Raw genomic sequence first — 24,382 nt, forward strand, 5'->3', positions numbered from 1 at the left:
AAAATGTCAACGTGATATTGTGGTGTATTTCTGAAGTTTTATTTCGATATTATTTTTAAATCTTTTTCCCAAGTTAATTATTTTTCATTTTTACATCTGAATATTTCCAGAAATTTGAATAGTATCAGTTCAGAATCCAGGATTATAGAGAATTTTCGCTGCGTTGCAAAATCAAAACACAAATTCAAATTAAAACCATCATAATCGTTGTTTAATAACAGAACAGAGTACGAATTTGTTGACTGGTTCATAATCCTTGGGATTTCACAAAATGTCTTGTTTCTGAAGCGATGCTATGTTGCCTAAGAATAGATTGTACCTATCGGTATTCAAGGTGCCATCAAATTTGTATACACCTCCAACACCGTTTACTGAGAAATAGCGAAATAGCGAAAACTCGCGTCATTATGCGAGCATGGTTCACTGCATACAGATATTGTACTTTAGGCCAAATAAAATATCACTAACCAGTGCTAAACAATTTGGATTAACCTATAAAGAATACACTCATTCAGCTATGCTCCTCTCATTGTTTGAAGTCTGGTTCAAGTTTCAGCCGCGACCTTTTGGCTAGGTTATCCCTTTTGAACAGTAGCTTCTGAGTAACTGCACATTCAATTACTTATGTTTAACATATGTTATTATTTTTAAGGAACAATTCACACTTGTACTTACAGATAGGTTATTGATAAGTTCTTTACTTTGATAATCCTATAAGGTTATTTATCACTTCCAAAGAGTTTGGGTTTTCTACCTTGATCGGTTCTAGTTTTACAAACTCAGTTCAGAATGTCCATGCATCTCCTACTAAAAATATAAAATATCACCTGAATCTGTCATCTTGACCACCCTTCATCAGTCAAAACTTTGATTCCTAAACACAGACCTTCTGACATCATCAATGCATAAATCACAACACTGCTGGAAATAGTTGTTTTTCTGTACTTTCTTTGAGCATTGCGCTAGAGTGGCATTTTTAGATTGATTGGATTACAACCAATCATAGTATAGGCTACTAACGCGCGACTGCACTCTGGTGCAGTTCCTTTCCCTACAAAAAAGGGAAGAACAAACCTATAATACTCGCATTTTTATTTTCTCTCCAATAAATATTTTCATTTATTTATTGAGCCTGAGTTACTCGGAATGTACAGTAATACCATAATATTAGCTTAGATCATTTATCAGAAAAAAATAAACCAACACTTATAAATTTTCCAGCTTTTTAACAAACAAAAATGAAGTTTACCAAACAGAGCTTATTAGCTTACCTTATTCATGTCAATAGAATAAACTCTTGAACTAATGTTTTTGTTTCTCGACTCGAGGTCTTTAGATATGGCGTGGTGACTCCCAAACAACGCTGGTAAAAGAAAAAATAATTATGTGGTAATTAAAGGAGCTAATTTTAAACTTCCGAAAAAATCCGATGTCATTTCACACTAGAAACCCAGATTAGAATATAACGCTGACAAGATAACTTTATATAATATGTTATTTATTCAATATTATATTTATTGTTCTGTTAACATCACGGGTAAAATATTTAAGTATTATAATCCAACAATTGATTGATTGATTATTTGGAATTAATCACAAAGCTACACAACTGGGATCTCTGTGCTCTGACCGTCACGGCTATCGAAACCCGGTTTCCAGCAGAATGAGTCTGCAGACATACCGCTATACCACTGCATTAAAGACAAAACTAAGAATAACTTACGTTTAAAATTTCACTATGTAGTTTAGAAAATGAAATTCAATAACTTTGTGGAATAGGTGAAAGCCAGTGTAACTGTTTCTAAGGGGCTGATTGGTTTGGTTTAAATTTCGAGCAAAGCTACTCGAGCGCTATCTGCGCTAGCCGTCCCTAATTTAGCAGTGTAAGACTAGGGGGAGGCGGCTAGTTATTACCACCCACCGCCAACTCTTGGGCTACTCTCTTACCAATGAATAGTGGGATTAACCATTACATTATAACTCCCCCACTGCTGAGAGGGCGAGCATGTTTGGTGTGACGGGGATTCGAACCCGCGACCCTCAGATTACGAGTTGTGTGCCTTAATCACCTGGCCATGCAGGGCCTGATGCTGATTGTATGACATCTTATAATGTCCAAACACACAAGTAACTATTCTTACAAAAGCTATTTTCCAAAATATACCATGATGGAATAATTTAAATTTAGTTAAATTTTTTTAACACAACACAGAATAATGATATTTTAAGGCATTTAAATATATGTATATACACTTCTGGCAAAAATCTTAAGGCCAATGAGCATAAAGAAAAAATATACATTTTGCGTTGTAAGACTCAACCACTTATTTGAGAAGAGCTTCGAAAGATGAAAATAAGAAAAGGAAAAATAAAAATAAAAACCTTTTAAGCATTTAATAGGGAAAATGTGACATTGTGAAATTAGCCTAAATACTAGCTGGTCAAAAGCTTAAGACCATACTGAAACAAAGCGTTAATCGGTAAACACGTCACAAAATTTAGCCATTTGTGTTCAAGTATTAGTGTTGTCAACATTTCCCACTGATATCTCCTGTGTTACATTGGATAAAAACATAGCAAAGGCTAAAAAGCTGACAGAGTTTGCACGTGGCAGAATTGTCGAGCTACAAAAAAAAGGTCTCTCTCAACGTGCCATCGCTGGTGAGATTGGGCTTAGTAAAGCTGCTGTTGTAAATTTCTTAAAACACCTTGAGGGATACGGAACGCAAATTTCAAGTGGTTGGCCAAAGAAAATTTCGTCGGCGTTGAGCAGGAGGATTTGACGGGTTGTCCGGCAAGACACCAGCCGATCGTCGAACCAGATTAAGGCCCTTACGAACGCAGAATGCAGCTCAAGAACAATAAGACGGCATCTACAAGAGAAAGACTTTAAAAACAGTAAACGTTTTCAAAGGCCAGGCCTCCTTCTACACCACGAAACAGCTCGGTTAAACTTTGCTGAGTAGCACCAAACATGGGACGTAGAAAAGTGGACGAAGGTTTGGTTTTCTGATGAGAAAAATTTTAACCTGGATGGTCCAGATGGCTTCCAACGTTACTGGCACGATAAGGATATCCCACCGGAGAAATGTTCTACACGACACAGTGAAGGAGGTTCCATCACGATCTGGGGTGCTTTCTCCTTTCATGGAACAATGGAGCTTCAGGTTATACAGGGGCATCAAACAGCAGCTGGCTACCATGGCATGTTGGAGAGAGCATCCTTATCGACTGAAGGCCCTCGCTTGTGTAGAAATGACTGGAACTTTCAGCAGGACAACGCTGCAATCCACAATGCCCGCAGGACAAAGGACTTTTTCATGGCGAATAATGTGACTCTTTTGGACCATCCAGCGTGTTTGTCTGAACTGAATCACAATGTTTGGGGGTGAATGGCAAGGGAAGTCTATAGAAATGAACGTCAATTCCACCCAGTGCATGATCTTCGTGAAGCCATCTTCACCACTTCGAATAACATTTCAGCCAGCCTTCCGCAAACGCTTATATCGACCATGCTAAAGCGAATGTTTGCAGTTATTCGCAATGAGGGCCGTGCAACTCATTACTGAGACCTCTTGTTGGGCATTTCCTACCCTGTTTTGGACTTTTTTTTGTTATAGTTTTAAACTTTTGACCAGTTAGTATTTAGGCTAATTTCATAGTGTTCACATTTCCCTATTAAATGCTAAAAAAGTTTGTTTGTTTTCCCTTTTCTTATTTTCATCTTTCGAAGCTCTACTCAAATAAGTGGTTGAGTCTAATAGCGCAAACTGCATATTTTTTCTTTATGTTCATTGGCCTTAAGATTTTGGCCAGCAGTGTATATGTCCATATACATACAAAGTAATATAAACGTCGGCCATCGCCATGATATTTCTAATTCCAGCCTATGCTGTACTATTAAAAAACGGGTATACAGGTAACCACAATATTCAGCCTATGCTGTACTATTACAAAACGGGTATACAGGTAACCACAATATTCAGCCTATGCTGTACTATTACAAAACGGGTATACAGGTAACCACAATATTCAGCCTATGCTGTACTATTACAAAACGGGTATACAGGTAACCACAATAAGAGCAATAAATGGGTCTTAATTTTCATTTATTTTTTCTTAATATCAGAAAATGACGTACAGGAATTACTCATCGGAAAAACGCTCCAGAAATAAGTGAGCTCGGATGAACCGTCCCCTGTAACCATTAAGGTACTGATGTTTATTACTCCACCACAGACTTCTCTTGGTCCGAACAGCTCAAAATGTGGGAAATCCTGGTATAGAAACACTATTGTTTTACACAGACATGTAAATTTAGATTTTTCCATCGGATTTGAAATGTCCGATATTTGCATAGTTGTAATATTTATTTAGTTGTAAAATAAAGTTGATAAAATGGGAAGACAGTAAGGTTCAAATAATATACTCATTAACAAAATATTTCTGGTTTCGTTATAGATGATTGCGAGATAATTTCACCCTTTGTGGTTTTTATCATTAATATATACACTATATATACATACGATAAACATGTAAGCTAATAAATCATAGCCAGATTAAATATATATATATATATTAATAAATCATAGTAACATTAAAATATATATATACACTAGTAGATAATTGCGAAATTAAAAATATATACACTAATAGATCACAGCTAGCTTAAATATATATACACAAAAAGATCACAATTTGGTTAAAATATATGTACGCTGATAGATTATAACTAGGTTAAAATATATGCAGTAATAGATCAGAGCTAGGTTAAAAATATATACACTAATAGATCATAGTTACATTAAAAATATATACGCTAATAGATAACAATTACATTAAAAATATATACACTAAACATCATAGTTACATTAAAAATATATACACTAATAGATTATAGCTATGTTAAAATATATACAGTAATAGATAATAGCCAGATTAAAAATACACATACTAATAGCTCATAGTTAAATTAAAAGTATATGCGTTAAGAGGTCATAGCTAGAACATAGATTATCAGCACAACCAATAATATTTGACAAATCACTAAAACAGAAAGCTACATTAGTCATCACAAAGAAATATTTTCATATTTTAACAACTAGAAATGTAAACACCGAAAAGAGCCTCTAAAGAGAATTCCCGCCAAGTTTGTTTTTTTTTCTATTCCTGAAAATGAAACACATGCAAAGCTGACTATAATATCTTCGTGCTACAAACTTGTTGAAAGCGATAAAAAATAAATCATAATTTAAACAAAAAAACAGAGAGAAGAAGGGAGTAGCTAATTTACAAATTTCTTAAAAGAAATGAAAACATTATTTTTGCCTTACATGATTTACAGCCTTTTGGATAGTGACTTCTCCCCTGGCTTCATCACTGCCGTTAGCTTTCTTTGGAGAAACGGAACCGTCGTAAAGCTGGTTTCCTTTTTCCAGTCGAAGAGTTTGATTAGGCGTTATAGTGGCGTTTATTCCAAGTGTAATAATCACTTTATTTCTGTTTACATCACAAATGGCATCTGTGTTAAAATCGAAGCTGAAATTAATTTATAGAAAAAGCCGGCAAACGAAGAATTCCGTTTCAAATTAAATCCAACAACTGGTATTTTTCTTACTTTAATTACTCACAACAAACACTGTGCGATTTATTAAAAGCACAACATGCCGAATGAACTAAAACTTATGAATTGGTTTCGTAACACAAGGTATTTCGTAATAAACATTTAAAGTAAGCCCGAATGACGTCAGTCACAGGAATTGCTGTTACTGAAAAAGATACATAACACAACATGCAATACCTAAAATTGAACATCACGTATTGTTTGTTGTATCTCTGGTTCTTCTGTCCCCTAATGACATATAGATATGTCTGCAGACGCATATCGCTAGCAACTGGGTTTCGATATCCTGAGTGGGCAGAACACAGATTGCTCTTTTTGTTATTTTATACTTAATAAGAAACAACAAATTGAATCTCTAGCTGAGTTCTTATGTCTGCAACAATCAAACGTAATTAAACAAACATTGATATTTTAAGATGAAATACTTTAAAAAAAGACAACCGTTAGCAAGTGCTAACCCGAATGGATCCAGTGTTCTACTACAACCTTCAAACTCGAAGCTCACTTATTCACGGTCACTAATTCGATTTGTTTAAAGTTAAACAGAAAACAGTACAATTGGCTATCTGTGCTCTGCCCACCACAGGTCTCGAAACCCGGATTTTAGCATTGCAAATCCGCAGATATAGCGCTGTATCACTGGGGAGCGGCAGTAGTCACAACTGTATTAGTTAATAATGCAAGAGAACGTAAATATAGGTTGTCCAAATGTAATAAAAGTTATGTATATTTGTGTGAATTTAATTCATAATTCTACAGTATGAAAACTTGCAACATTCAATTGAGTAGTTTTAATAAAAGAGACATTTCGAAAACAGGTTAAAAGAAGATAGATATTAAAACATATTTTTCTAAATTCTTACCTCTCCCTAGCTTATGACTGATTTCATACGTAAAGAGTCGAGTACATGAAAACGTTTGCTGTGGCTGAAGATCTTTGTTAAACCTAATAACTATAAAGATTAAAGAGTCTGTAAACCAAGCTGACTGAGGCACCAGTGATGTAGTATTCTGGGTTGTCTAAATAGAAGTACAAGAAAAGTATATATTACCCAAACTGAATAACAAACTGTCTACTTTTTCATGGCTAAATTCAGAGCAATAAGAATAGATACGACATAGAAATACTGGTTTTGTAAGGATAATTTGGAAGATTAATTAGTTTTAAATGAAGTTAAGACAGCAAATAATGTCTTAATTTTTTTCTTAAACTGTGCCACTGGAGTTTGAGAATACATAATTTGATAAACTGAGTTTTCATTGCATTAGTCACTTCAATGCAACCAAAAAAATTTTAAACTGTTTCCGGTATTTAGATTTTCAGGGTTAATTAAACGTTGATATGTAAATCATAAATTTGATTAAATGACAAAAAGTTGAGATTTATTTTAAAAAATGAGCGATGAGTAGTGTTGGTATGTCCTAATTTCAATCAGAGCAGGTCATTGTTGTATGTTAGGGAACAATATTTTCATAACGTTAAACTATACAGTATTATTCACAAATAAAAAAAGACAATTTGTGGCTTAGGTTATTTTAATTAACGCAGACTACCCATTTTTTCTATTGTTTAAAAGATGTCAAGGAAAATAATAATAAGTAAACAGTTTTTCGATACGTTCTATTCGGTGTATTTGAAAATCAACAATATCGTGTTTTCATTCTAATCGTTAGTGTTCATTGTTGTAGCACTAGAGTTTAATGAAGGAAAGCTAGCCCTCCTCGATACAAAAATAGCCCTCCATCAAAGCCGTCCACATCGATTATGTTATCATCTTGAAGATTCATATTTATATATGTTACTGTAACAAGTGTACATGCACCAGCTGTTAGTTGTTACAGGAGTGCAGTGACATATGTAATAGAACTATTTATTTTATAAATAAATGTATACTTTTATAAAAGTAGAAGGTAAAAGTATTTTGTGCCTTTTCTCAGCCATTTGTGATCGCTGGAATGGCGTATGAAATACTTTTCATTCAACGATCAGCATTAGCTTGTAGAGTCAAATTAATGGATCTCGAGTTAGGGTTAATAACATTCGCAAGTATAATAGTATTATAAAATGATAAGGAGAGAGTACAAAGGTACTATACGCATTTTGAAGCCGCATATCACCTTTCTGTACCAAATAATTGAATATAAAAGATACTGAATGATATGACAAATAAAGCTCTTCATCTGTATATAATTATAGAAAAACTTACTTTATAATTTTCAAAAGTTTCGAAAAGTTGTTCTGTAAAAGTGATCTAATCCATATACGTCATTTTTGCATAACTGAAGTCCTAGAAACTTTTCAACGTATAGCAGTAACATAGCAAGATTGGGTTTTAGTTATCTTTTGCATGAAAAACCAACACATTTTTAGTCCAGATAATATGAAAATCCATAGGTAACTTTTGCATAACAATATCCAATTGTATCATACGACTTTAAAAGTTACAACATTAACACATATCACATAGTTCAGAAATGCACCAACAACCAGGTTTGCTTACCAAAAGGTAGCAAAACATTGGTTCTTGGTATACTATAAAACTGCAACTAATCAGATCCACTTACCGAAAATAAAGTATTATTCATTTTGCAGCGAGAAATACAGCGGTCCTCAGTTGCACATAAAATCATATATGGAGGACAAATAAGATGTTTGTCGTCTTTGTTGCAGTCAGGGACACAGCGAGCTTCAGTTGCACAGAAAACCATATGTGGAGGACAAACAGGTCGTTTCTCATCTTTGTTGCAGTCCAAGACACAACGAGACTCAGATGGACAGAAAATCAAGTGTGCAGGACAGATCGTTTTTGTCTCGTTTATTTCGTCTTTTTTACAATCAGGGACACAGCGAGCCTCAGTTGCACAAAAAACCATATGTGGAGGACAAATAGGTCGTGTCTTGTCTTTGTCGCAGTCAGGGACACAGCGAGACTCAGTTGCACAGAAAACCATATGTGGAGGACAAATAGGTCGTGTCTTGTCTTTGTTGCAGTCAGGGACACAGCGAGACTCAGTTGGACAGAAAACCATATGTGGAGGACAAATAGATCGTGTCTCATCTTTGTTGCAGTTCAAGACACAGCGAGACTCAGTTGGACAGAAAACCATATGTGAAGGACAAATAGATCGTGTCTCATCTTTGTTGCAGTCCAGGACACAGCGAGACTCAGTTGGACAGAAAACCATATGTGAAGGACAAATAGATCGTGTCTCATCTTTGTTGCAGTCCAGGACACAGCGAGCCTCACTTGGACAGAAAACCATATGTGAAGGACAAATAGATCGTGTCTCATCTTTGTTGCAGTCCAGGACACAGCGAGCCTCACTTGGACAGAAAACCATATGTAAAGGACAAATAGATCGTGTCTCATCTTTGTTGCAGTCCAGGACACAGCGAGCCTCACTTGGACAGAAAACCATATGTAAAGGACAAATAGATTGTGTCTCATCTTTGTTGCAGTTCAAGACACAGCGAGACTCAGTTGGACAGAAAACCATATGTGGAGGACAAATAGATCGTGTCTCATCTTTGTTGCAGTCCAAGACACAGCGAGACTCAGTTGGACAGAAAACCATATGTGGAGGACAAATAGATCGTGTCTCATCTTTGTTGCAATCAAGGACACAGCGAGACTCAGTTGGACAAAAAACCATATGTAGAGGACATATAGATCGTGTCTCATCTTTGTTGCAGTCCAAGACACAGCGAGCCTCAGTTGGACAGAAAACCATATGTGGAGGACAAATAGATCGTGTCTCATCTTTGTTGCAGTCCAAGACACAGCGAGACTCAGTTGGACAGAAAACCATATGTGGAGGACAAATAGATCGTGTCTCATCTTTGTTGCAATCAAAGACACAGCGAGACTCAGTTGGACAAAAAACCATATGTGGAGGACATATAGATCGTGTCTCATCTTTGTTGCAGTCCAAGACACAGCGAGCCTCAGTTGGACAGAAAACCATATGTAAAGGACAAATAGATTGTGTCTCATCTTTGTTGCAGTTCAAGACACAGCGAGACTCAGTTGGACAGAAAACCATATGTGGAGGACAAATAGATCGTGTCTCATCTTTGTTGCAGTCGAGGACACAGCGAGACTCAGTTGGACAGAAAACCATATGTGGAGGACAAATATATCGTGTCTCATCTTTGTTGCAATCAAGGACACAGCGAGACTCAGTTGGACAAAAAACCATATGTGGAGGACATATAGATCGTGTCTCATCTTTGTTGCAGTCCAAGACACAGCGAGCCTCAGTTGGACAGAAAACCATATGTAAAGGACAAATAGATTGTGTCTCATCTTTGTTGCAGTTCAAGACACAGCGAGACTCAGTTGGACAGAAAACCATATGTGGAGGACAAATAGGTCGTGTGTTGTCTTTGTTGCAGTCCAGGACACAGCGAGACTCAGTTGGACAGAAAATCATGTGTGGGGGACAGATTATCTGTGTCTCAACTGTGTCGGCTTTGATACAGTCTGGAACACAGCGATTTTCAGTTCCACAAAAAGCCATATATGAAGGACAAATCGTCTGAGTCTCAAATATCTCATCTTTGTCACAGTTAAGGACACATCGAGCCTCTGTTGCACAGAAAACTAAAGGTGGGGAACAGATTGTTCGTATCTCGTTTGTCTCAGCTATATTACAATTGAAGACACAACGAGACTCGGTTGCACAGAAAGCCATGTGTAGAGGACAGATTGTTCGTGTCTCATTTGCCTTGTCTTTGTTACAGTCAGGGACACAACGAGACTCAGTTGCACAGAAAACTGAATGTGGAGGACAGATAGTTCGTGTTTCATCTGTCTCATTATTGTTGCAGTCTGAGACACAGTTAGACTCAGTTGTACAGAAAATCATATGTGGAGGACAGATCGTTAATGTCTCGTTTCTCTTGTCTTTGTTACAGTCAGGGACACAACGAGACTCAGTTGCACAGAAAACTGAATGTGGAGGACAGATAGTTCGTGTTTCATCTGTCTCATTATTGTTGCAGTCTGAGACACAGTTAGACTCAGTTGTACAGAAAATCATATGTAAGGGACAGATCGTTAATGTCTCGTTTCTCTTGTCTTTGTTACAGTCAGGGACACAGCGAGACTCAGCTGTACAGAAAACCGTATGTGGAGGACAAATAGTTATTGGTTCATCTTTGTTACATTCAGGGACACAGCGAGACTCCGTGGCACAGAAAACCATATGTGGAGGACAAATTGTTTGTCTCTTGTCTTCGTAACAGTCAGGTACACAACTATCATTCTCCAAACAAAACGTGGATTCTGGTGAGCAGATTAATGGGGATTCATCTTCTTCTGTACAGTCTGGTACACAACGATTTTCCTCTGGACAAAATACGTGATCTGATGGACATATCGCTTTAGAAGAATAGCCTTCATCAATACAAAAGACACATTCATCTGCTTCCGCACAATATATTAACCCAGGTAAACAGAGAGCGGTATCTCCAACCTCATCTGAACACTCAGCTGTGCACTTTTCACTTGTAGCACAGAAACTTGTTCCTGGGGGGCACATGATTGAGTCGATGTCCTCCTCACCACAGTTAGAGAAAGTGCATAAATTCGTTTCTACACAATACGTCATTATTGGTGGACATTGTGGAATCAATGTGAAAGTTTCTAATGGACACTCTATTGAACAATTTCCGGTCTGAACACAATAGGTATAACCAGCAGGACAGGACCATGTCAGATTCTCGTTGACCGTGGTGCTTCCACAAGCTTCAGCACATAAATTAGTTTGAAAACAGAATACCTGCCGGTAGAAAACAGAAATAATCCAATCAGAACAATGCTCTTTGCTGGATTGAAAATTATAATATGAATTTAGAACTAACTTATGATGAAAGTTTCAAATGATGATGCTAAACACACCGAGATATTTATAATTCCTTCTAATCATATTTGTAGAGCACTAGAATTACACATTATGAGAAAACCACTTAAAGCTTAGCGACATAATGCTAAGTAAGGCCAATTAAAGTAGAGAGGTCAGGTCACAGGAGACTTCAAAGTTAGACACTTGTTACGTTGTTTTATTCGTACAGTTTTGCGTCGTGTTTCTATGTGCCTCCCAATCACACCAAAATATGTCACAGTCTCAGCTTTTAGCTGGAAATTAAATATATAAATTAAATATTCAAATTATGTTTCATTTTTTCTTAGGGCTAATGATTGTCTTATTTTATTACCGCGTATTATATTTTTTTTACTTTTTTTGGTAGCCAGAGGTCTCTAAAGATAAAAGTCAAGGCCTTTCTGAACCTCTAAGAGGACCTGTTGCCAAGATTACTTTGCTGAATGTCTCATCGAGCAGTAATTAAAATACATTCCATTATAGTGCATTTTTTGTAGACAACTTTAGTTCTAATGCACTTTATTACAATAACAACTACCAACAGAAATGAAAGTTTTATTTTAAATTGGAAGTCTAAAAAATGAGCTACCTCCGTTGTATCCACGGTAGATAATGAACCTCTGATTTGTGGCATTATAACCCTCAAGTTGCTACCAAGTCATTCCCCTATTTACCCATCCCCCCAAAAATAGGAGATTAGCATCCTTCAGTTATTAATATACTTCGCTGTTACAAGCTGTGAGAAGACTCGTATAAGGGGCAAATTATAAACTCGTAACTAGAATTGATAAGAACACTTTTGCTCGACATTAGTTGATTCACTCATTTCTTTAGTTATAAAAGAAGTTTAAGGCTAATTAAAGCCAATTTTGGAATAAAATCACTTCATTAAATGCCTTTATCGTTACCTCTATTTCAATGGTTTAATGAGCAATAAATATAACTATCAACTTGCCACTCATAAAAGTGTAAGAAACCTCATCCAACATCATGTCCATAAATTGTACATATTTAGATAACGAACGAAAAACAGAACAATCACTTAGAGTTACTGTCAGCCCAAACAACCATATGGGGTTTTCATGTCTCACAAACAACCAACTGCAGTTACTATCTTCTCCAGATGACCATTATATGTGACTGCCCTGATGCCACTATCCTCTCCAGATAACCATCATTAGATGACTGCCCTAATCCACTATCTTCTCCAGATGGCCATCACCAGATGACTTCACTAATGCCACTATCTTCTCTAGATAGCCATCATCAGATGACTTCACTAATGCCACTATCTTCCTTAGAATGAGAATACATCATAAAATGGCTTCGGGATCACAGACAATACCAAGATCGTGATGACAAGGAAAGTTTTAACACAGAAATTATAGGCAGTCCAGTGAACTTTGAACATAATCTACACCGACAGAAGATAATTAGAATAAAATAAGGATGGATGCTTCTGGGAAGCGTGAAATACAACATTATCCATACAACCGCATGCTCTTTCTGAATACAGAGCAGAGCATACAACACGATAGAAAGAAAATTAATCAAACAACGGACACAGCATTAATAAAAAGTTTTCGTTGTGATTTAGTAGTTTTAATAAATAAAATTTATAAAAGTTTAAACCAACGCATTACACAAGAGCATAGTTATAAATATACGAGTACAATGTATATGTGAACTAAACGATGTGACATTTTATAAAAAAGTATGCTTGTTTCTTGATTGGTTTTATATGTTTCGAGCCAAGCTGCTTAAAAGAATATCTGTACTCAGCCTAATTAATAAATGAGAGACTACACGGAAAACAGCAATGAACCGACAACTTTTTGGCCTACTTTTGTCTGAATTATAAGTTGACTTCCACTATCATTATTTTAGCGCAGCTGTGATCCCAAATGGCAAGGCTTTTTTTTTTCGGCAATGAGACGCGAACATTGAATCATTGGATTCACAGTTCAGGCCTGCCTTCCCTTGGTGACGCCCAACTCCTATAGAAGTATGCACACGATGCTGTTATCATTATTACAGAGTTGGCATAGCTTCAGGTTTTTAATGAATAAATATGAAGTAACTGATCACGAAAAGATAAAAAGTTAATAGTTGAATAAGTGGTTAATCAATTTTGACGAATGTGGGTCTTGGTGGGTAGTGGCGATCGAGAAATATGTGAACTAAACTCTGAATGCTAAAGAGAAAAGACATTGGTTTATCTAATATCTGTTGGGGATTTTATGTACTATAAAATTGCAGCGTCCATGGATGTTGCACTATCAGTTTAAACAAAATTTAGAAACAATAAATATGCATCTCATTTGCTCATGAAAACAGCAATATCGAACATTTACTTTGTTCGGCCTTTCATAACGTCAGCAATAAGTAAAAGAAATTCAAGTTAAAACTGTTTGTTTGTGTTTTTCTTCCTATTTAAATGAGTTTGTGTTTCTGTCTTTAAGAATGCTGTTTATTTGTGCATAATTCCGAGTAATTACTGAATATTTTAAACGAACAGTTTAGGGTTCGAAGCTGAAATTACAAATAAAAATGATAAAGAAGTCGATCTGCTTATGTATTTTGCTGTTACGAAGACACAATAACGAATTATTTATGAGTTTTATGTTTTAAAGTTGCTCATAATGAGAGAAAGCCACTTGACATCTAGTAAAGTATATATGATACAAAATATTCAAAGATTTCGCAATCGAGAAATTTAGCAGTGAGACGAAAATGTTAATAGAATAATTTGAGCCAAAAAGGCGCTGGACTCGCAATATGAGAGTCACGAGCTCGAATTTCGTTGCCAAACATGGACGTCCTTTTAGCAGTAGGGGTTTATAATGATACCTTCAATTCCACTATTCGTTGGTAAAAGAATATCCCAAGAGTTAGCGGTAGATGTTGATGAGTTGGTGCTTTCCCTCTAGTCCTACACTGCTAAATTAGAGACGGCTAGCGCAGATGGCCCTCGTGTACCTTTGCGCAAAATTCAAAAGTAAGCAAACCAAATCAAAACCCGGTATTTAGCATTATAAGACTTAAAGTTTACTGCTTTGTTCGAAATAGTAATGTCCAGTTGGTTTCAGGTTCTTTAGTAAACAACGTTTTCTTCCTAACATCACTACTCAAACATTAAATGCAACAATCACGCAAGACGTTGCAATATTCAAATTCCAACTCAACTATTTTTTTCAAAACCTTACATAATATTTACTTATTGTTACTATAGGTATCAACTATATCCATTTTAAAATAAAGTTTCACAGTATCTTTACTGTTTTTAACAACATATATTTTATTGAAATATTAATATCTTTTGTTGAATAATAACAAGATTAGTAAAAATAATTAATTTAAAAAGGAAGAATAGGGATCGTCAAACAAGTGCAGAAACAAAATTAATCAAAATACAAAGATTATGTTTTTTATGGATTCTAAAAAGTGTCCATATTATTTTCTCAAGCTACAAATCCTTATTTTAACTCAATATTTACAGTACTTATCAGTTTTAGTGGAGTCAAAATAGGGATTTGTAGTTTGAGAATATAATGTAGTCACTATTTGCAACCTTGTTTGTTTACTAGTTTTATAGTCCCATGTTGAAGGTTTTGAATTTTGATTTTTACCTTGTTAACCCTATTCATTTTTTAAATTAAAATATTTACTATTATTTTTTTTTTAAGTTATTTTTATTTTCATTTGTGGGGAATAAATTTTAAGCTAAATGCATGTGTATCTAACTCTTCATTGATTTAATGAGTGGTTTTCATCAACATTAAGGCCTGGCATGGCCGAGCGCGTAAGGCGTGCGACTCGTAATCCGAGGGTCGCGGGTTCGCGCCCGCGTCGCGCTAAACATGCTCGCCCTCCCAGCCGTGGGGGTGTATAATGTGACGGTCAATTCCACTATTCGTTGGTAAAAGAGTAGCCCAAGAGTTGGCGGTGGGTGGTGATGACTAGCTGCCTTCCCTCTAGTCTAACACTGCTAAATTAGGGACGGCTAGCACAGATAGCCCTCGAATAGCTTTGTACGAAATTCCAAAACAAACAAACAATTCATCAACATCATAGTTTAATGTAACAAAAGACGAGAAGCAACAAAGCAATCTTATGAGTTGTGTGCAAGCGTTTACTATAATAAAGTGACACAAATAATGCACGCAAAATATACAATAACGGCACACTTAAAGTGAGTCGCCAATTACCAACAATATTTACAACCGCAACCTTAACGCCAATTATTCAAAAATAACAATAACTATATAATATTGCTATGTGGTGTGGTAATAAATAATGAATACGCAATCACGATTTTAGCTAAGCATAAAAAATACTAGAAAGAATCGTCTAAGTACGGACATCTACTATGGTAATCGTCCACTGATAAAAACTTGCTGAAATACAGTCGCGGAAATCCATGTGGGGTCAGCGAACTCGAGTAACGAAGAACAATAGCGACTCGAGTAACGTTACGCAACAACAAAATCGAGCACCTTTAATGTGGCAGTTTTCAATTAATGAATTATAAAATACAAAAGTTGTAGTTTCCAATAAATGCTCAAGATAAGGAAATGCCAGATTTTTTGATGGCGGAAAAAGGACTTAGAAAATTTCAGAGCACGACAGATTTAAAGTGTGTGTGTTTTTCGTATAGCAAAGCCACAAAGGGTTATCTGCTCAGCCCACCGAAGGGAATCGAACCCCTAATTTTAGCGTTGTAAATCCGGAGACATACCGCTGTACTAGCGGGGGGCACAGATTTAAAGAGAGTGAATTAAGTTTAAAACTACTGTCTTAGTTTTTGGCAAAATTTCCGTGCGATCCTACATTACAATAGATATTACTTGGACTAAATTTATAGCTGAGTCATAATAGCTTCAGCAAACTGTCAACAGTAGATCTCCAACCTTATTTGCTCAATTCTTTTTCGTTGCAATCCATGTTTGTAGATTTTAAATTCTAAATTTTTAATTATATTATTTTATGCTGCCTTTTTAATGAACAGCAATGAACAAATATATGTCTATGGTAATACATATCCCCAGCATGAGTGTACAAAATGTTACCAGTAGAAAAGTAGCATATTTAAATAAACGAAATGCACCTGAAAGGTCCCTATAAATAAAGCTTCAGGACTTTTAAAGTGTACGTTCTTATAACAAAGCCACATCAGGACACCTGCTGTGTCCATCAAGGAAAATCAACCCCCTAATTTTAGCGTTCTAAATCCTAAGACTTACCGCTTTCCCAATGAAAGACTAGAGAATACGGTAATACGACTTTTGAGGTAATTATTCACTGAGCCAGATGGCTTTGTGCTTGACGTTTGGTGTAAACATGTGTTTAACACGCGTTGAGTACAAAAGCATTCGTTCAGAACAGTATCACATATATTACGTATATGTAACTCCGCAAATCAACTTTCAGTGAAAAATAATCAACTTTTAAATAAGTCATGGACACCTGCAGTGCTTCTTTTAGTATATATGCCAAGGTTTTGATGCAGAGTATACAGCCAATTGTGCTGTAACTTTTGTGAAGTAATAATACGAACATTTTGGCAGATTTTAACTTTGTTTAGCAATTGTGAAATCAGTTATTTTACTTATTAACGATATTTGGAAAGCCTTAACTATTGATGAGGAAGATTTGGAGGGTTGTTTCAGGAATAAGTTTGTTTTATAAAATATTTTTCTTTTTCAATTGTTATATCAGAGTTTTAAACAAATTCCTGTGTGATCCTTATTATGAACCATTATAGTGGTTTACGATAATGTATGCATGTACATAGTGGTAGTTTAGTATACTAAAAACTATTGAAATGGAAGAAACTCTTTAAAAAAGCTGCTGATAATACGTTTAATATAATTTTCAAAGGAAGTGGTCAAATAATTTTAATCGCTGAAATGTTATGAAAAATACATAAATTGATTTATGTGTATTATAATTAAGCTCATTGCTGTTGTAGCCGTTTCTCATATCTGCAGTCTATTCGATTGTTTATTATGGAGTTACGAAATAATCCCTAACTAAATTCAAGCTGTGACAGTAACATCTCTGTGCCTGCCACTGTTTCACAGCCATCACCGTTGCTACGACAACAGGACTGTTGTCAGCCCGGCGCATGGTGGTACGAATATCAGCGATACATGATATCCAGGTACAAATGTCGTTGATTGTACTTATATAATAACTGAAGCTTTACTAGTACAAAAATACATATACTTAAACGCACGCGAATTTCTTACTATCTTCTGAATTAACCGTCTATTATGAATCGTTAGTAACCAGTTTGTTTGTTTAGACTTTAGAGTGAAACTGCTGTGTTCACTGCGGGGAATCGAACCCCGCTTTTAGTGTTGTAGTTGTTGTTGTTGGAATTTCGCACAAAGCTACTCGAGGGCTATCTGTGCTAGCCGTCCCTAATTTAGCAGTGTAAGACTAGAGGGAAGGCAGCTAGTCATCACCACCCACCGCCAACTGTTGGGCTACTCTTTTACCAACGAATAGTGGGATTGACCGTCACATTATAACGCCCCCACGGCTGGGAGGGCGAGCATGTTTGGCACGACTCGGGCACGAACCCGCGACCCTCAGATTACGAAGCACACGCCTTAACGCGCTAGGCCATGCCAGGCTCTTTTAGTGTTGTAAGTCCGTAGGTTTATCGTTTACCTACTGTTGGACTCCTAACAGTATCGAATTAGTAATAAGTGACGTAATCTCTAATCTAGATAGATGCGAATATTCTGTAATTTATTATTATTAGGTGTTTATCAGGATAATTATTAGAGTTTAAATACGTTTGCTTTACGAAGGCTATCTGCACCAAGCCCTCCCTAAATTTTAACCGGCAGTCAACTAATTAACACCAGTTCGTGTCTGACCTAGTAGTCGAATTTAACCATCATTACTATGGCGTACCCACAGCCCCAACGTGCGGAACGGAGAGAGTTTTTATTGCAGTGCGTAGTGAATTATATTATCAATGCTAACAGCTAGACCACGTCTGGCCCGTTAAGGCCAAGGGAAATAGAAAACAGGACGAATATTTAATGATATTCTGTCTCACAGAGAAGGTATTATCGTCTACGTAGTGTTCCATAATAATATTTTATTCACATATTTCTCCAACTGACCACTAAAATAATCGAAGTACCACCTCTCCTTCGTCTTAGTGTTACCAGGGTAATTAACTTGTATCTTAGAAATTCGAAACTTTTTCAAAGAACGGCAGCCAACCGTCATTTTACAGTTCACGATCACCACATAGAAACAAAATCAAAATTCTGTATATATATATGTCCTCCGCTGGTATAGCTGTAAGTCTACGGATTTACAAGCGCTAAAATCAGAGGTTCGATTCTCCTCAGTGGACTCAGCAGATAGCCCGATGTGGCTTTGTTGTAAGAAAACATACACATATATGTGTATATATAGTTCAAATGATTCCTCTCTTTTCAATAGTACGTCGTGTCTTTTCTTGCTCTAATATCTTTAGTGATTTCAGAGCTCTAATGTTTTTAGATTAACTCCTCAGTTTCTTCTACAAAATCAATGAATTCTGTAGCTGGTTTTAATAGTGGTTATTTTTATCGAATATTTCTCCACATTACTGCAATATGATTTGTTATTTTTTAGGTATTATTTCTCATTAATCGCCCAGTTCAGTTGGCTTTACTATACTTCTGTACTTAAATAATGGATGAAAATAACTAAGCAGCGAATCTTCCGACTAATCTCTCAAAGTATGTCACTGTACAGCATATTTATTTTGTTGTTTAAAGCTGCACATTATACTGCAACATGCCCATCGCAGAAATCGAGCCTTAAATTTCAACGTTATAAGCACTAAAACTTACCACTGAACCACCTGATGGCCATTACACAGGAAACTGGAAAGTGAAAATCGAGTTAATCTAAATTAGAATAAAAACAAATGTGCAAATGTTAATGGCGTGCCAGCTTTTCCACTCGGAGAGGAGCAGAAAATTTCTAAGAGAATCATTAAACTGAATAAGTTGAAAATGGTCTAAATTTTTAATTAACTACTCATTAAAACAAATCAAGCATAATAGTGTTTATAGAATTTTAATTTTTATTAAACGACACGAAACGAGTTTATTATGTATAAGATCTGCAAAAATAAAATATGATCAATATATCTATTTTCAGGGGGTCGGTCCCCCCTGGCTAGGCCTCTGGCAAATTTGGTTTAAATATTTATTGGTGATATTGGAAACTGTTTTAGCGCAAGTATTCATTACTTATTTTTTATTATATTAAAATATTTTATCTGTCGCCTCTAAGTAAATAGTTTTTGGTAGCTTGATAAACCATGGAGTTTATCAGAAAAGAAGTTGTTAAGTCCTTTGTCAATGTTCTTACAATCAGAATAGATGTTGAGGTATAATTTTAATGAAGAAAATATAAAAACAAAGTTACATAACCAACCCTGGTGACAATGGCTGAATGCTTATAATGTTAAAATTCGGATTCGATCCCTACAACATTTAGCCTATTGTTCGGCTTTGCGTTTAAATGGATTATTTACTATTAGTAAATAGCTGACACAAATTACTTATTCTTGGTGACGAGAAACCCACTTGAAGTAAAATTACATCTCAAATACTTATTGTATTTTTTATTTTTAAATGAGTCATTTGCGATAGATATTCAGTGAAATATTACTATTGTATTTGTAAAAATATCTGTTTTGACTAAATAATTATGGTCATTGCGTTTTCTGTTTTTCTACTTCAACCATTGAGACTTTAAAATCATTGCATTGGTGAATGACTTATTAGTTCTTAAACATAATAACTAACACTTCGCCAAAACTTTCACTTAGTTGCTTTTTATAATTAGTCAATGTTTTACATCCGTGTTGAAGTTCCATAACGTTCTTGTAATTTGTTGCTAGACAGCACCTTCGTTTCTATTGCAATCGATTGGGCATAAGTTATATTGGATAATGGAAGTAGTTGAGGTAAAAGGTTGACACCATTACGTCAATAATGTTGCTAAGTTACCTAATTCACCCATTTCATAAATGTGCCAGATACATCTGTTCAATGCAAAAGGAATATTTTTGGTAACACGGGGATGGAAAGTAACATAGGGAGGTAAAATTATAACGTCGACCACCCTATGTCATTCTCCGAGGGCCTTTAAGGTACATGCCAAGTTTAGTGACAATCGGTACAACGATTCTTCAGTCGTAAGCAGACAAATACAAACTTTGGTTAAATAATCATTAAGATCAGTTGATACAAGATTATTACAAATTACATCGACTGTTTAAAATGAATATACCTTAAATTCTGCTTTTTGTAAGTAAATTCACCAGACACACATTAAGTGTGTATGTGTGTGTTCTTATAGTAAAGCCACATTGAGTATCTGCTATGTCCACTTAATCGAACCTCTGATTTTAGCGTTGGAAATCCCAAACTCACCAGGGTATGACACAATAAAAATCATAGGTTTTATTCAGATAAGTTCTGGTGCTTCAAAACCACATTAACTTACTATTTCTTTTATTTATTTATTCCAATAGCACGTGATTGTGAGTTGAATAGAACGCGTGTCAGTTAATAGAATATTGCAGGGATCCTGGGCCACTTTCCATCTAGTGTTACGTCTAACATGCTGACTGAGAATGATGAAGCATTTAAAACAATGTCTATTGTGCTTCGTCGTCATAATCCAACACTAGCCACAAGCCCCAGCTTGGCCCATGAATAATCAGAGAAATAAAAAAAAAATGTTTCATTACATTGTTCGTTTCAAATGAAAATAAACTTTCCTAAAATATTTTATTTTAATAGCCTCAAACCTCAACACAAAATTGAATGGTGTATAAGTAATATTAATTTTTAAAACGTTTCAAAGTATTAGTTTGAATGTTGCGCAAAGTTACACGAGAGCTATCTGCCATTGCAGTCCCTCATTTAGCAGTGTAAAACTAGAAGGAAGGTACCTAATCATCACCACCCACTGCCAACTCTTGGGCTACTCCTTTACCAACGAATAGTGGGATTGACAGTGAATTATAACGCCCTCACGGCTGAAAGAACGAGCATATTTGATGGGACGACGAGACGAACTTGCACCCTAACCACCTGAAATTGCCGGACCACATTTAAATTAATTGAGATTTATAACGTTATTATTATAGAAATTATTCAGCCTTTAACAAAGCAAGAGGGAATCCTCAATGATCGCGGCACTTGAAATTCTTTTAGGCAGGATTAGAATACATTAATCTATGATATCATTTTTTTCCTTTTTATTAGCTATATTTTTGTGCGCCAGCAATACGAAGTGAGAGGTGTGCGTATACCCGATCAGGTTTTATTATTCATTAGGATGTCAGAGAGCTCACCCCCAAGTTGAACTTATTTTAGGTAGGATTGGAGTATATTATTTTATGAAACCTTGGGCGTGGTCACCTAAATCAATCAAAAGGGTCTGACCTCCTCAGCTCAAAATTGTAAGTGGATTTCAAATCTGTCAAAAATGACGGAGCTACATGAAAAATAAAAATAAACAGCTATGTACTAAATATTTTTATCGTTATTTTAAATGACTCATAATTAAATTATGTTCATAGCTTTTTCTTTTTATAGTCGTAAATTTTAGACTTTTGGTCATTCTATAAGCCATTATGCCGCGGCTAAATATTTTTTATCGTTATTTTTAAATGACTCATAATTAAATTATGTTCATAGCTTTTTCTTTTTATAGTCGTAAATTTTAGACTTTTGGTAACTCTAATTTCATTTCATTTTTTATAATCAAACTATATTTTTCAGGTATTTACAAGAGATCAAAGAGTTGATAAGCACCGAGCTGTCTTATGGTTCCTGAACAGTTCTGAAATCTTGTGAGAACATATTTCTTAGCGTTGTTTAAGTACGACCCAAAAACATAATATAAACGTGCATTTAAAATAAATACAGAGAGAAAACAAGTCGTTTTCGTATAAAGATAACAATTAATTATGACAAAACCCAAGAGTTTATATTTGAAATAGCAAGATTAGTTTTGTCATCTCTGAAAAACAAAGGATCCCTTGAAGGTTTTTTTTAGTTGAATATTTTCGGAAAAAAAAATAATTTTATTATTTTGTAAAACATCGCGAGGTTATAGGTATTGAGAATAAAATATCTTTAGAAGTAATTTAAATTGACTTTTTAGCACCAATAATGAAAAAAGTCTTTAGTGCTTATAGTAACTGTCTTTTATTAAGGCTTCACACAATTTCCGAAATTAACGTACATGTTATGAAACGTATTGGTATATTTTCCAATTGGTTCACATTTTTAACTTGAATTATTTGGTAGCTTACCTGACCTGGAGGACATGGAGGTTTGCTTGTTGCATCAGTTTCGTCAAAAGTAAGATCGGTTGACACGGGGGTCGACATGAACTCGCCCTCTAAGTTGTCACATCCAACTTGGATTAGTCCAACAAACAGGAGAACTGTTGTACCTACTGTATACAGGATTTGATTTAAACTTATTTGTTTAATAGCTTGTGACCATGTTTTGTTTTAATTAAGGCTATCAGATTAAGTACCTAAAACTCAGAATGCTATCACTTACTCTGTGTGCGTTTAGACTTCAAACAGCAAATCAAAATATTCAACTGAAATCTAAAACCATCGAAGGTCTAAGTGAGAACACTGTATTCTTATTGGCAAAACGCTTAATGTTTTATTCAAGTAATAAACCAGCATTATTAATATCATTATAAAAGGTTATAATTATAAGTATAATTATAATTTCTGAATCACATCTTATCACTGGTCCAAAACTTTGGGTGAGATTCATACAGGAAGTATTAATGGCGTCGGTTTACTGTGTGTGTTTCTCTATTTACCCATAACCGTTCCTGTTCTTGAACCGATATAATAAAGGCAGCAAGTCAAGAGCGTCCGTCGCCAACTCTTGAGATACTTTTGTCTGACTGAACAGTGATAGCTTATCACAACTCTTTCACCTTACCTACAGCCCCTAAAGTGCGGAGCGTGTTTTTGCAACAGTTTGCTGAAAAACCATAAATACTCATGACGTGCTAACTACTAGACCACACCTGACCCTAATGGCGTCGATCTAGTGATACGTGATTTGTAATCTAAATAAGTAATAATTATCTATCTATTGGTATTACTATAGACTTTTCAACCTAGTTATTAAAGTCAACTTTAAATAAACTCCATTTTTCTTTAAAGTACAAGTGAAATTTACAATAAAATGGCTTAACACAATCTAATGTTTGGATCAAGCTTTCCTTCAAACTCACTCAAATTTACTATCTTTACAATATCCAAAGTCATCTCATTTCATAGGCCAACCACCATATTTGAAAAATAAAATTGTCTTAGCTTCTACCTTATCTAAATCTATATTTATGTCCCCTAGTTTTATAATTCTTTCTGTGAAGTATGAAAAAAATGTTAATGACGTCAACAATTTAGGATTTTAAACATTCCAATCAGATCCATTTCTGACTCTCCTTTTTTCAAGATAAAACAATTTTAAGGATATTAACCTATCCTCGTATGACAACCTTTCCATCCAGGATACTCTTTCCAACAATTCAATATCTTTCCTGAAGTAAGGAAAACAAGAGTGAACTTAAAACTCCAAATATGCCTAACCAGTGACATATAATGAAATTATAACCCCTTTAGAGTTGTATTCAATATTTTTGTAGATACAACTTAATATCCTATTTGTTCTACCATGAGCAGCAGCACGCTGCTCGTATGGCTTAAAAGACTGATCAACCATAACACCAAGATCCCTTTCTTTCATGACATTATTAAGATTATTGCGATTAAATTACACTTTTAATTCAAAT

The 24,382-nt window shown here is 35.3% G+C and overlaps 1 protein-coding gene across 2 annotated transcripts in view; it reads right to left on the reverse strand.

The window, feature by feature from the left end:
* The window catches only part of LOC143255177 (uncharacterized), an 83,679-nt gene that overhangs the window by 56,517 nt on the left and 2,780 nt on the right, over positions 1-24,382 (reverse strand). For both annotated transcript variants that reach the window (XM_076510430.1, XM_076510429.1), the window contains exons 2-7: positions 22,866-23,011; positions 8,189-11,407; positions 6,487-6,643; positions 5,334-5,521; positions 4,142-4,277; positions 1,272-1,363 (exon numbers count right to left, since the gene is read on the reverse strand). In XM_076510430.1, coding sequence (XP_076366545.1) covers positions 1,272-1,363; positions 4,142-4,277; positions 5,334-5,521; positions 6,487-6,643; positions 8,189-11,407; positions 22,866-23,011 — 3,938 coding nt within the window. The remainder of the gene's footprint in view (positions 1-1,271; positions 1,364-4,141; positions 4,278-5,333; positions 5,522-6,486; positions 6,644-8,188; positions 11,408-22,865; positions 23,012-24,382) is intronic.

The sequence above is a fragment of the Tachypleus tridentatus genome, chromosome 7 (genome assembly GCF_004210375.1).
Source record: "Tachypleus tridentatus isolate NWPU-2018 chromosome 7, ASM421037v1, whole genome shotgun sequence".
Taxonomy (NCBI): Eukaryota; Metazoa; Arthropoda; class Merostomata; order Xiphosura; family Limulidae; genus Tachypleus; species Tachypleus tridentatus.